Here is a 13,628-nt window from a genome sequence, read left to right on the forward strand (position 1 = left end):
TCACGCCTGGGTGGGGCCAGCTCTCCCCAGCTCTACTGAGGCCAGAGAATGGCTGCCACTTTTGTAGCACTTACTCTGTCCCAGGCACAGCCCTAAGCAAGTTGCTTAACTCGATCTCCAACAGCCCTGTGGTGTAAATTCTATTGTCCCCGTGTAACACATGGGGGTACTGAGGCACAGAGGTTTAATGATGCACCCGAGGTCCCCTAGTTGGTGATGGGCAAGGCTGGAATCCATACCACACATTGCACTTACCACTACACTACCCTGCCTGACTTGAAGGGTAGATTCCAGGGCCTTGCCTTAGGAGGATAACAGGCTGGGGGAAGAAGGTTGAGGCCAGCCCCTCTTCTCAATCTTGTCTCCTCCCGTCTGGAGCAGGGGCTGGAGGAGATGACCCTCTGGCCAAGGGACCTTCCCATTAGCAGCCTCCTGTCCAGGATCCAGGAACCTGTCTCTGGCCAACTGCCCAGCCAAGAGAACTGGGGCCCCTTCCCTACACACTTCGGACCCCAGGACTGAACTCCCTTCCCTCCCACCCAGAACCCGGGGCCCAGGAGCTCCGTATTTGTTCATCCAGAGCCCCCGATTGCCAACTGGCTGTTGGAGGAGCCGGTGGCCTGGGCTTGGTGTGCCATGTCTTAGCTTTCACGGCTTGGAGCCTCTGGGAAGACCTAAGAGCCCCCAGTCTGCCCACTGTACCCCATCTCTGTCCCTCCTTGCCACCTCCACCCCTCCCTGCTCGGCTCCCCAGTGACTAGGCCGCTAGTCATCCCTGTGCATGCGTTCATTCCCAGTTGGCACCCTCCCTGGAGCCAGCCCTGGGGAGGCAGGAGAGGCCCAGAGGCTGGGAATTGCTGGGTCCGTAGGCCTTCTCCTGGAGGAGCAGTTAGAGCGCCCTTCATATGCCCTCTGGCACCTGCTGACAGAGACATTTGGGGAATGAGCTGTAAGGTCACGTTGTCCGCTCCCCTCCTAGTTCCAAGATCTAAGGAAGCAGCTCCCCGATCCTCTCCACTCCTCCCAGCACCTGGCTTTGTGAGCCCCACGTGTCCACTCCTTCCCACTGCTCCTTCCTTCCAGGACCAGACACCAGCCTGAGGCAGCATCTGGGAAGAGAGTCTCCGGTGAGGATGAAGTGCTGCTGGGGGCCCGGCCCAGGCCCCCGGAGCCCTCCTTCCTGAAGACCCTGATAGCCACCTTTGCGCCCAGCTTACTCATCAGCATCTGCTTCAAACTGATCCAGGACCTGCTCGCCTTTGTCAATCCGCAGCTGCTCAGGTCTCCCCATGCTCTCTCTTGCTGCAGCCCTTCCCTGGACGGGGGGCTGTCTGGCTGTCCCTCAGCCCTGAGCCCAGAGGAAGGAACAACATGTGAAAAGAACCCCAGACCAGGAACCGAAAGGGCTATCCCCACTCCGTGTGAGCTCCGGCGAGTGGCAACGCCTCTGCCTCAGTCTCCCCATTCACAGTCAGCTTCTATTTACTGGGCACACACTGTGTGCCAGGCACCCTGGGAGAGGCATTAACAAACATCCTTTCATGAAATCCTCCCTACAGTCCCACAGGGAGGTGCCCCTATTCCCATTTTACAAATGAAGAAGCTGAAAAACGAAAAGCAAAAAAAACCCAGAGGAAACAGAAACTCAGAGAGGTGAAGGGACTTGCCCCAGGGCACACTGGGTTTGAGTCCAGGGCCCTCATGCCATCATAATCTGTCACATGAGGGGCTTCGACTAGAAGGAGCTCTCAGATAAGGGAGTGGGGAGGAGAGCTGCCTAGCAGCTGAGTCCCCCAATCCTTTGCTCCTCTATTCGTGCATTCATTCATTCATCCATTCATTCATTCAAAAGATATCTATTGAGACCCCAGGGTAGCAGAATGGTGCCAGACATTACAATACAGAAGTAACTAAGAAATGATCTTAAAGTCCTATGGGAGAAATCAACGTGTCAATCCAGTACAGTGCAGGCAGAGGTCTCCTCAGGTGTCTGGAAAAACCCCAGGAGGGGCAGGGAAGCCAGCTTGGGGAGGAGCAGGCTATACTGGCAAGCAAAGGAGGTGATCAAGTTTGGAAGGACAAATAGGCACTAGTTAACGAGGTGAGGAAGGAGGGGAAAGGGCAGCTCAGACACAGCCACAAAGACCTGAGGCAGCGTGACTCCAGAACTCCAGGTGATTCTGAATGCTGGAGGAGAGGGTGACCAATGAGAGGGGCAGAAAACAGACAGAGACAGCGAGCTAAGGAAATCTTTGAGGGATTTGATTTTCAAATCTTTTTGAAAGGGCGGGCAGGGGCACCTGGTTTGCATTTTGGAAGGATCCCCCTGCCCATAGTGTGGGGGATGTAGGGCAGGGTGGCCAGGTGGAAGTGGGCAGACCGTGTCAGAGGACGGTCTGGGCCAGGAATGAGATGGGATGGGGGACCTACTGGAGATGGGTGTGTGCGCCAGGGAGAGGGAGGGGTCAAAGGTGACCTGGGTTCTGGCCTGGGTAACTGGAGGATGACGGATCTTTTGCTAAGATGATGGACTCAGCAGGAGGAGGAGGCTGGGCACCCATATGGTGGTGAGTTGAGTCTCAGCCACGTGGGCCACCCCAGGGGAGATTCCTAGCTGGCTAGAGATCACCTGTTCCGAGCCACCCAGTGGAAGCCCAGGGGCCCATATTTGTGGCTAAGCTCTCCCAGAGAGTTCATGCAGAGACCCCAGACAGAACCCTAGGGATTCTCACAGGTGAGGGGTGAGCAGAAGACTGGCTTGGAGGGGCCAGAGCTGGCAAAGAATGATGGAAGAGCAGAGCACAGAGAATGCTGGAGGGTGAGGGTTGGGGGCGTGGCCTCCAGTGAAGCAAGTTGGCCAGTAATACAGAGCCTGAGGAAGATAAGGTGGAGTTTGCTAGTGACTGTCAATAACAGAGGCTGAGACAGAGGGGAAGGGCCTGAGAGCAGGGGGTCTGCCATGGAGACAGGGGCCATGGAGGTCTAGAAACTTCTTATAAAGAAAGGTGTGTTAGTTTCCTGTAGCTGCCAGAACAAGTCACCACAAACTGGGGGGCTTAAGACAGAAATTTATTCTCACGGTGCTGGAGGGCACAAGTCTGAGATCAAGGTGTCGCTGGGGTTGGTTCTTTCTAGAGGCTCTGAGTGGGAATCTGTTCCCTGCTTCCTGGCTTCTGGTGGTTGCTGGCAATCCATGGCATTCCCAAGCTTGTGGATGCATCACTCCAGTCTCTGCCTCCATCTTCCCATGGTGTTCTCTGTATGTGTGTCTGCATCTGTGCCTCTGTGTGCAAATCTTCCTCTCCTTTCTCTTATAAAGACCCTAGTAACTGGATTAGGGCCCATCCTACTCTACTATGCCCTCATCTTAATTCAATTATATCTGCAAAGAGCCGATCTCCAAATAAGGTCATGTTCACAGGCACAGGGGTTAGGACTTGAACATATCTTTCTGGGAGACGACTCAGCCCCCATCAGGAGAGGCCTGGCTAAGATGATGGCGGTAACTCCATGGGGCCGAGGGGAGCTTTGTCCCAACATGGAAGAGACTTGGTCATGTCAGTAGGTGAAGGTACAGGGCTGCCAGCAGAGATGAAGACACTGAAGCTGAGGAGAAAGGGGGCACCGGTGGAGCGTGTTCCTGAGGAGACGGATGGGATCCAGGGCTCAGGGAGCAGGATCAGGCTCAGAAGCCACACGGACACCTCCTCTCCTGTGCCGGAGAAAAGGAAGAGGGCCAGCGCCGGGAGGGAAGTCCGTGGTCGGCAGGGAGTTCTCCATGGGTGGTTGAATGGGAAGACTTAAGTGGGTGGCTGCTGAGAGGGGTGAGGAGTGGGGACAGGTCAGAAGGGAAGAGAAGACAAGTGAAGAGGTCTGTGGCAGGGGGCGTAGGGCCCTGGAGAAGGTCACGGGCTGCACTGGGGGCTGCTGATGTTGGAGAGGCTGGATTTGAGGGGCAAGAGTCTGAGTGGTAGTGCACTGGGCTCCAGAGCCCTCAGCAGCCCAGCAGAAGGTGCGGGAAACTCTGATCAATGGACACATGGCATTTCTTCCTGCCATGTGGTCCAAGGAGGCAAGGAAGGCAGGCTGGTGAGGCTGGTGGTGACAGAAGTCATGGTTGGCAGGGGCCACAGTAGATAAGAATGGAGCTGAAGGCAGAAGGGAGAAGGACGGAGGGTCGTGATCTTGAGGCAGCACTGAGCTGAGTCCCTCTGGCCAGGCGGGGGTGGGGAGGGCCAGCAGCCCCCACCGGAGAGGTTTCAGAGGCAGGGGCAGGGAGGGGGCTGAGGGTGAAAGGGGAGGGCAGCAGTAGAGGGAGCAACGGGGCAAGCCCTCTCCGATCTCATGCCTCTCTCCTCCCCTCGCAGCGTCCTGATCAGGTTTATTTCAAACCCCACCGCCCCCACCTGGTGGGGCTTCCTAGTGGCCGGGCTGATGTTCGTGTGCTCCATAATGCAGACTCTGATCCTACACCAGTATTTCCAGTGCATCTTTGTAATGGCGTTGAGGATTCGCACGGGGGTTGTGGGTATCATCTACAGAAAGGTCAGCTGGAGCAGGGCGTGGAGGGCTGGGGAGGCTGGCCCCGGGGAGCTTTGGAGAGGCCCAGCCCATGACCCCGCTGTCCACCTGCAGGCTCTGGTCATCACCAATTCAGTCAAACGTGAGTCCACTGTGGGAGAAATTGTCAACCTCATGTCAGTGGACGCCCAGCGCCTCATGGAAGTTGCTCCCTTCCTCAACCTGCTGTGGTCAGCACCCTTGCAGATCTTCCTGGCAATCTACTTCCTCTGGCAGGTGACTCTTGAACCCTGACCTCTACTCCCTTCCTCTAACCTTGACCTTGCTGAGAAAGGACAGAGAAGGTTCTTTTGGGTCAGCAGAGGGACTGCATAATGGACACAGGAGCTTCCCTAGATATTGGGGTGGGGGACAGGACTGCACGGATGCTGGTGTCTGCAACCGAATCTTTCTAGCCTGTGCAATTGTCCTTCTCACAGAACTCAGGGGAGGGAAGAGGGACTTTGAGGCAGGGTGGGTGTGACTCTGGCTGTCATTGTCTGTCTGTCTGAATTTGCCTTCCTGTGTGTTTGGACCCCTTCCATGTCTTCCTCTTTGTCCCTATCTGTTGTCCTTATCTGATGGCCGGCTGCTTCTGCAAATGTTTTCGTTGTTAGCTTTCTCTGTGTGTCTGCTTTTCACTATCTATCTGTTTGGTTGACCATCATCGTTTGCTTCCCGCCCATTTCCATGTTTCAGGTCAATAGGCCTCTGTTTGTCTGTTGGGTTCTGTCTATATACTTTGGTTATCTGTCTATCTGTCTTAAATATCCACCATTCGTCCTCAGAACCTGGGTCCCTCCGTCCTGGCTGGAGTCGCTCTTATGGTCTTGCTGATCCCACTCAATGCAGCTGTGGCCATGAAGATCCGTACTTTCCAGGTGGGTGCAGTCAGAGCTGCCAGGTGCCTGGGGAAAGGGCATTCGCTAACCTGGGGCCTCTCACCTACTGGGCTTGCTGAGTATGGATGGCTACAAGCTGCCTTCTCAAACCTTAGCTCACTCTATCCTCGCAACAATGTGAGGGGGTGTTAGAAACACTCTCATTTTGCAGCTGAGGAACGAAGGCCCAGCGAGGTTATGGTGGTCCAGAATCAGGCAGAGCTGGGATTCAAACCTGCATCTTCTGGTCTAATGAGAGTTTCTTCCACCACACCGTGCTGAGTGTAAAGAGCCAGTCATCCAGTCCTTTCTTTGCAAACATTTATTGAAGTCTGCGGTAGTTTCCCATTGCACACAGAAATGACAAACTCCCTAGGACCACCCACCAGACCCCTGCTTGCCTTGCAAGCCCTCACCTCCTGGGGTAAGGCCAAGTTTCAGCCGGTCTGGCCTTCTTTCTTTTCTCCAAAGCACCAAGCTCTGCGTGCCTCTGGGCCACCACACACACTGTTCCCTGGAATGCACTTCATCTCTTCCTTGCTTGCCCAGCTCCTCCCCTTCCTCACCTCCCAGCGTAAACTCTGATGTCCCAGTCCCCACTCCACTATTCTCTCACGGGATCCTGTTGTTTCCCTTCAGAGTGCGCGTGCTAATTCATTCCGCATTTATTCAGGGAGTTGTCTGCTTCCCATCTGCCTCCGCCATCAGACTGTCAGCTTCCTGATGGCAGGGGCCTTGTTTGAGTTGTTCATCATTATCTGCCCCACATCCAGCACATGGCGTGGCACATAGTAGATCCTCAGTAAATGGAGGTTGAACAAATAAATTAATTTGGTGTGCCACATCCTGGGTTAGGGTCTGGGGGAACAAAGAGAATAAGCCATCTATACCTTCAGGAGGCTCACAATCTGCAAAGGAAAGGACACCAAGCCTTAGAAACCCAGGGAAGGAGCAGAGGATGCTGCCTGGGAGGGTCAGTGATGGAGGCACTGAGATTGCAGCTGGATTTTTTCGGGCAGAGGAGATAGGGAGGCCAGGCTGGGCATTCCAGGCTGAGGTGCAGCAGGGCTGGAGGGAGGAAGAATGGGGAGCGGCCTGGATGCCTGCAGTGGCGGTGAGCACATGGACAGTACGAGCCCCTGTGGGCAGAGGCCTGGGCAGGGGAGCGGGGCCTGCCACCGCCACTCTTTCTGCAGGTAAAGCAAATGAAGTTCAAGGACTCACGCACCAAGCTGATGAACGAGATCCTGAGTGGCATCAAGGTGCTGAAGCTGTATGCCTGGGAGCCCAGCTTCCTGAAACAGGTGGAGGGCATCCGGCAGAACGAACTCCGGCTGCTGCGCCAGGCCGCCTACTTCCACGCCGTGTCTACCTTCATCTGGACCTGCACCCCTTTCCTGGTGAGGCTCTCCCACCTCCCCGTGGCCAACCCAGCCCTCTGGGCCCAGCAGGCTCCACTCTAATGCCCATCCCCCACTCCCCAGGTGACCCTGATCACCCTCGGGACGTACGTGACTGTGGATTCAAACAACGTGCTGGACGCTGAGAAGGCCTTTGTGTCCATATCTCTGTTTAATATCTTAAAGATGCCCCTCAACATGCTTCCCCAGTTAATCAGCCTCATGGCCCAGGTAACCCCGGGTAGGGTTGGGGATTCTGCTGGCGTTACGGCTGGTTGTTTGGGACATTTAGGGTCAGGGGGCAATCCGGGGGAGTTACTGGAATCGGGGTCGGGGGGAGGGCTATTTGACATTATGAAGAATTGTTTAAAGTTGAATGAGGTCATTAGAGTCCAGGGTCATTTGGAGACAGAGGAGGTCAGGCAGCGTCTCTGGAAGCCTGAGTTCTCACAGCTTCCTCTTACCAAACTGGACCCTGTCTGTGGCGGTGCGAGCCAGAGAAGACTCAGTCATGGGAGGGGCCCCAGCGTTGGCATCTGGGCTCTCAGGGGCCCCGCCTGGCCCAGAAAGTTTGGGGCCAGCAAGGGTGGAAAGGAGTGGGGGCTGACTCACACTCTCCTGCAGACCAGCGTGTCTCTGAAACGGATCCAACATTTCCTGAGCCAAGATGAGCTTGACTTCGAGTGTGTGGAAAGAAAGACCATCGCCCCAGGTCTAGACAGCCTCTACCTGGGCTGCCCCCTGCCCAGCTCCTGCTCCAGAAAATCCTCTGTTCCAAGCTTTACACTTTTCCCTCGTGGCCCTTTACTTCTTCTTCTTATCACTCTGCTTCAACACTATGCCCCGCTCTCTGCTTCTTCCAGGCTCTCTGCTCTCCTCTCCTTCATCCCTCCCCAGGTCTTGCCCTCTCTCCTTCCTTCCCTCGGGCTCCCTCTGCCCTTTCCACTGCCCCCCAGCTTCTCTGCCTTCTCCCCTTGGCCCCCTCCCCCAGAGATCCCCATACCTCTCTCCTCCCCGTCCCTCAGGCTTCCTGCCCTCTCCTCCTCTTCTCCCCAGCCCTCCCTGCCTGCTTCCCCATCCCCTGAGCCCCCTGACCCTGTATACCTTGGTCTTCCCAGGCCATGCCATCACCATACACAACGGCACCTTCACTTGGGCCCAGGACCTGCCCCCCGTCCTGCACAGGTACCAGCTTCTCCCATCCCTTCTCAGCGACCTAAGTGGACTAAAGGTCAAATCAATGGCAGAACCCCCGCCTCACCCCCTAGTCTTTGGCCTGAAAAGCAGGAAAGCCTCAGCTTGCCAGGGTGGTATCTGGAAGAGAGGAGGATTTGGGTCTCTGAGTGGAATATTGGGGACCAAAAACCTGACTGCTGTCTCTGACTGGCTCCTGGGCTCCTTGCCCCCAGCTTAAACATCCAAGTGCCAAAAGGGGCACTCGTGGCCGTGGTGGGGCCCGTAGGCTGTGGGAAGTCCTCCCTGGTGTCTGCCCTGCTGGGAGAGATGGAGAAGCTGGAAGGCAAGGTGTATATGCAGGTAAGAGGGGTAGGGACTCCTGGGAAGGGAAGCTTGGCCAGGCCTTGGGCAAACCCTGAAGTAACCTTCACCTGTGGCCAGGGCTCTGTGGCCTACGTGCCCCAGCAGGCGTGGATCCAGAACTGCACTCTTCAGGAAAATGTGCTGTTTGGCCAAGCCCTGGACCCCAAGCGCTACCAACAGGCGCTGGAGACCTGTGCCCTGCTAGCCGACCTGGAGGTGCTGCCTGGCAGGGACCAGACAGAGATTGGAGAGAAGGTACAGGGTTCCCTCCCATCCCTCGGGGAGCTGGTACATACAGCTGCCTACCTCAACCCAGCCGAGGTCCATATATTCATTCATTCACGCAGTCATGTAATATCATGCCCAGCTCTGTGCCAGGTACTGGGGAAACAGACCTATTAGTGGGGGAGACTGACTTTGAACAGGTAGAGGCTGTAGAATGTCCTGAGGGCCAGGCTGAAGGCCTGTGCCGGATACAGGGAGGCACTGAGTGGGGAGTCTGTGTAAGGAGAAGCATCATTGCATTTTGAGCTGAATCTTAACGGCTGAGGAAGAGGAGCTCATCGTTCATCTATTCATTCATTCATTCATCAGATTTTATTACATACCTACTCTATGCCAGGTAATATTATACAGTAGTGAATACGCCAGACCAAAATCTCTGCCTTCTTTTTTTTTTTTTTTTTTTTTTTTTTTAAAGATTTTATTTTTTTCCTTTTTCTCCCTAAAGCCCCCCCGGTACATAGTTGTATATTCTTCATTGTGGGTCCTTCTAGTTGTGGCATGTGGGACGCTGCCTCAGCGTGGTTTGATGAGCAGTGCCATGTCTGCGCCCAGGACTCGAACCAACGAAACACTGGGCCGCCTGCAGCGGAGCGCGCGAACTTAACCACTCGGCCACGGGGCCAGCCCCCAAAATCTCTGCCTTCTTATAGCTTACACTCTAGTGGGGGAAAGAGATGATAAGCAAGATAAATAAGTAAAATATATAATATTTAGCTAAATGCTAAGGGGAAAGAATAAAATGGGGAAGGGATATAGGAATATGTGTGAGGCTGTATTGGTAGGCTGGCTTCTCACTGGGAATCGGACACCTAAACAAAGTGAGGGAGTGGGACACATCTGGGGACATGGAGCCCTATTTGGGGGAAGGGCAGTCGAGTGGAGAGAGGAGGAAGTGCAAAGGTCCTGAGGTAGAAGTGTGATTGGGGTATTCAAGAACCAGCAAGGAGGCCAGCGTGGCTGGAGTGGAGTAAGCAGGGATGAGGAAGAAGAGATGAGGCCAGTGAGGTGTTCAGGCAGCCAGGTTACATAGGGCCTTGCAGTCCACTATATAGACTGTGGCTTTTACCAAGAGGGGTGGAAAGCCTTTGAAGGGGTGAGCTGAGGAATGATGGGTAGACAGTCATTCCGGTGCAATTTGGTGTGACTGGAGGTTAGGAAGGGATGGGGAGGGTATGCAAGGCAGAACATTTACCCTAAAAACTATGGGACATCAGTGAGAGTTTTTTTTTAATTAACTTATTTATTTTTAGTTGTAAAATATGCCTGACATAAAATTTACCATCTGAACCATTTTTCAGTGTGCAGGTCAGTAGTGTTAAGTACATTCACAAAACCAATCTCCAGAACCCTTTTCATCTTGCAAAACTGAAACTTTATGCCTACGAACCAGTAACTCCCCATATTCCCCATTCGCTTCTCCCCCCAGCCCCTGGCAGCCACCATTCTACTCCCTATTTCTATGAATTTGATTATTCTATGTACTTCCTATAAGTAGAATCAGACAGCATTGTCTTTTTGTGACTGGCTTATTTCGCTTAACATAATGTCCTCAAGTTTCATCCATGTTGTAGCACGTGTCAGAATGTCTTTCCTTTTTAGGGCTAATATTCCATTTTATGTATAGACCACATTTTGTTTATCCACTCACTTGTCAATGGTCACTTGGGTAGCTTCCACCTTTTAGCTATTGTGAATAATGCTGTGGTGAACACGGGTGTGCAAAGATCTCTTAGAGCCCCAGCTTTCAATTCTTTTGAGTATATACTCAGAAGGGGAATTGCTAGATCATACGGCAATTCTATTTTTTTTATTTTTTGAGTAACTGCCATACTGTTTGCCATAACGGCTGCACTATTTTACATTCCCCCCAGCAGTGCACACAGGTTCCAACTTCACATTCTGGCCAACACTTGTTATTTTCTGTTTTAATTTTTGTTGTCATGCTTTTTTTTTTTTCTTTGAGGAAGATTAGCCGTGAGCTAACTGCTGCCAATCCTCCTCTTTTTGCTGAGGAAGACTGGCCCTGAGCTAACGTCCATACCCATCTTCCTCTACTTTATATGTGGGATGCCTACCACAGCATGGCTTGCCAAGCGGTGCCATGTCTGCCTCCGGGATCCAAACTGGCAAACCCTGGCCCTCCGAAGTGGGACATGCAAACTTTACCGCTGCGCCACCAGGCTAGCCCCTTTTGTTGTCATTCTAATGGATGTGAGGTGATATCTCATTGGGGTTTGATTACATTTCTCTAATGATTAGTGACGTTGAGCATGTTCTCTTGTGCCTCTATATCTTCTTTGGACAAATGTCTATTTACATTATTTGCCCATTTTCTAATCAAGTTGTTTGTTTTGTTGTTGAGTTGTAGGAATTCTCGATTTATACTGGATGTTAACCCCTCATCAGTTATGAGAGTTGCGAACATTTTCTTCCTTTCTATAGGTTGCTTTTTCACTCTTTTCATTGTGTCCTTTGATGCATATAAGTTTTTAATTTTGATGTGGTCCAATTTATCTATTTTTACTTTTATTGCCTGTGCTTTTGGTGTCATATCCAAGAAACCATCGCCAAATCCAACGTCATAAAACTTTCCACTCTGTTTTCTTCTAAGAGTTTTATAGTTGAAGCTCTTTTAGGTTTTTCGTTTGTTTTTATCCTAAAGATTTCAGTGTATTTTCTCAAAACAAAGACATTATCTTAGGCAATTATAGTTGGACTATCGAAATCAAGAAATTTAACATTGATACAATATTGTTATCTAATTCACTGTCTGTGGTCAAATGTTGTCATGTGTCCCAGTAATGTCTTTTTTAGCTATTTTCTTTCCTGGTCTAGGATCCAATTCAGGATCATGGCTTTGTATTGCGTTGTCATCTTTCTTTATTCTCTATCAGTCTGGATAATTCCTCAGTCTGTCTTTCATGACCTTGACACTTTTGAAGACTGCAGGCCAGTCATTTTCTAGGATGTCTGTCAATTTGAGCATGATTAGATTCAGAGTACAGTCATGCCCCACACGGTGATGGACTGCACATATGACAGGGGTCCCATAAGATTAGTACCATGTAGCCTAGGTGTGTAGTAGGCTAGACCATCTAGGTTTGTGTAAGTACTGTATTTCTAGGTTCTTCTGGCGGGTCTGAGAATTAAATTGACATAAGACAGATTAACAGGAGACAAACAAACGAAAGTTTAATAACAGGTGTACACGGGAGAAACCCAGGAAAACTGAGTAACTTGCCAAACTGGCTGAAACCCTCACCTTAAACACCATCCTCAGATAAAGACAAAAGAAGGTGGTGGGGGTGGGGAGAGTCAGGGGGTTCAAGGGGAAGGAAGGCAACTCACAGGTAGGTGAAAAGGAGCAAACTTTGGAGAACAAGTAGTGTTTGGCCGCACAGAAACAGAAGAACACAGAGGGGAGCCCAAGAAACAGGCTTTTCTAGGTTCCTCCCTGTCTACCACCTAGTTCATGTTATGCTAAGGCCATAACTGCTTCCTGAGACAGGTTTTTTTTAATCTGACTTCTTTTAGGAAGTTAAGAGGGAGATAAGGAGAAAAACTTTCTGAGTCTTTTGCTTCTTAAAAATAACCAGCCTAAAATAATCCTCATGTTAAAGAGACACATTTTAGGGTGGCAAATTTTATTCCCTGTCAGTACACCCTATGATGTTAGCACAATAATGAAATCACCTAACAATGCATTTCTCAAAACATCCTCCCCATGATGAAATGATGTCTGACTGTATATGTCTTTTGGGGAAATATACCAAGGAAATGATGTTAAGTCCTCCTTGGTGCATCATATCAGGAGGCACATGATGTCGGTTGGTGCTTTATTGACAACGTTAACTTTGATCACTTGATTGAGATGGTATCTTTTTTTTTTTTTTAAAGATTTTTAATTTTTTCCTTTTTCTCCCCAAAGCCCCCTGGTACATAGTTGTACATTCTTTGTTGTGGGTCCTTCTAGTTGTGGCATGTGGGACGCTGCCTCAGTGCGGCTTGATGAGCAGTGCCATGTCCGTGCCCAGGATTCGAACCAACGAAACACTGGGCCGCCTGTAGCGGAGCACACGAACTTAACCGCTCGGCCACGGGGCCAGCGCCTGAGATGGTATCTTTCATTGATGATTTTATTTCATAACTTTCATTGATGTTTCTTGCCTAAATCAATGTTTACTGTAATTTTTGCCAAACAGTGATTTCCTAACTCCTTAGTTATTGGTTGGCATTCTACTCTAAGAGAGAGCTTTGGGGCTGGCCCGGTGGCGCAGCAGTTAAGTGTGCATGTTCCGCTTCTCAGCGACCCGGGGTTCGCCGGTTCGGATCCTGGGTACGGACACGGCACCGCTTGGCACACCATGCTGTGGTAGGCGTCCAACATATAAAGTAGAGGAAGATGGGCATGGATGTTAGCTCAGGGCCAGTCTTCCTCAGCAAAAAGAGGAGGATTGGCAGCTGTTAGCTCACGGCTAATCTTCCTCAAAAAAAAAAAGAGAGAGAACTTCTCCCTCCTTCCCCATTTTTTACTTATTCATTAATTTCTTTATATCAATATTAATTTCTCATGGATTCTGATTTAATTCCATGGGTTATCATCCATTACTATCATTATTTATCTTGATGCTCAAACCTGTCAGTGAAGGGTTTTAAGCAGGGACGTGAATTGCATTTTGAAAAGTTGCCCGGACTGCATTGTGGAGGGGCCTAAGGGCACAGGAACCAGAGAGGAGGCTCTCCTGATGTTCTGGGGGAAGTGATGAGGGTCTGAGCCTTGAGGTGGGCATGGGAAACTTTTAGGTAGGAGTCCGAAGTTATAGGAACCCAGAGAAGGCCTCCACATCTGACTCAACTCCTTCCCATCTCTCTTGGACCCACGCTGACCTCGCACACGCAAACCTAATTTAGTGCCCAGCACATAGTAGGCACTCAAAAAGGGCTGGTTGGTTGAATGCAGGCA

At 51.3% G+C, this 13,628-nt stretch overlaps 1 protein-coding gene across 5 annotated transcripts in view; it reads left to right on the plus strand.

Annotated features, from left to right (window-relative positions):
- Nucleotides 1-13,628, plus strand: part of ABCC3 (ATP binding cassette subfamily C member 3) — a 46,043-nt gene that overhangs the window by 15,610 nt on the left and 16,805 nt on the right. For all 5 annotated transcript variants that reach the window (XR_011523375.1, XR_011523376.1, XR_011523377.1 and 2 more), the window contains 10 exons: nucleotides 1,084-1,281; nucleotides 4,368-4,545; nucleotides 4,636-4,797; nucleotides 5,349-5,441; nucleotides 6,638-6,841; nucleotides 6,926-7,072; nucleotides 7,466-7,553; nucleotides 7,960-8,026; nucleotides 8,251-8,377; nucleotides 8,459-8,635. Coding sequence is in view for 2 of the 5 variants with exons in the window: in XM_070562207.1 (XP_070418308.1) it covers nucleotides 1,084-1,281; nucleotides 4,368-4,545; nucleotides 4,636-4,797; nucleotides 5,349-5,441; nucleotides 6,638-6,841; nucleotides 6,926-7,072; nucleotides 7,466-7,553; nucleotides 7,960-8,026; nucleotides 8,251-8,377; nucleotides 8,459-8,635 (1,441 nt within the window). In the remaining 3 variants the exon portion in view is untranslated. The remainder of the gene's footprint in view (nucleotides 1-1,083; nucleotides 1,282-4,367; nucleotides 4,546-4,635; nucleotides 4,798-5,348; nucleotides 5,442-6,637; nucleotides 6,842-6,925; nucleotides 7,073-7,465; nucleotides 7,554-7,959; nucleotides 8,027-8,250; nucleotides 8,378-8,458; nucleotides 8,636-13,628) is intronic.

Source organism: Equus przewalskii, chromosome 10 (genome assembly GCF_037783145.1).
Source record: "Equus przewalskii isolate Varuska chromosome 10, EquPr2, whole genome shotgun sequence".
NCBI classification, from domain to species: Eukaryota; Metazoa; Chordata; class Mammalia; order Perissodactyla; family Equidae; genus Equus; species Equus przewalskii.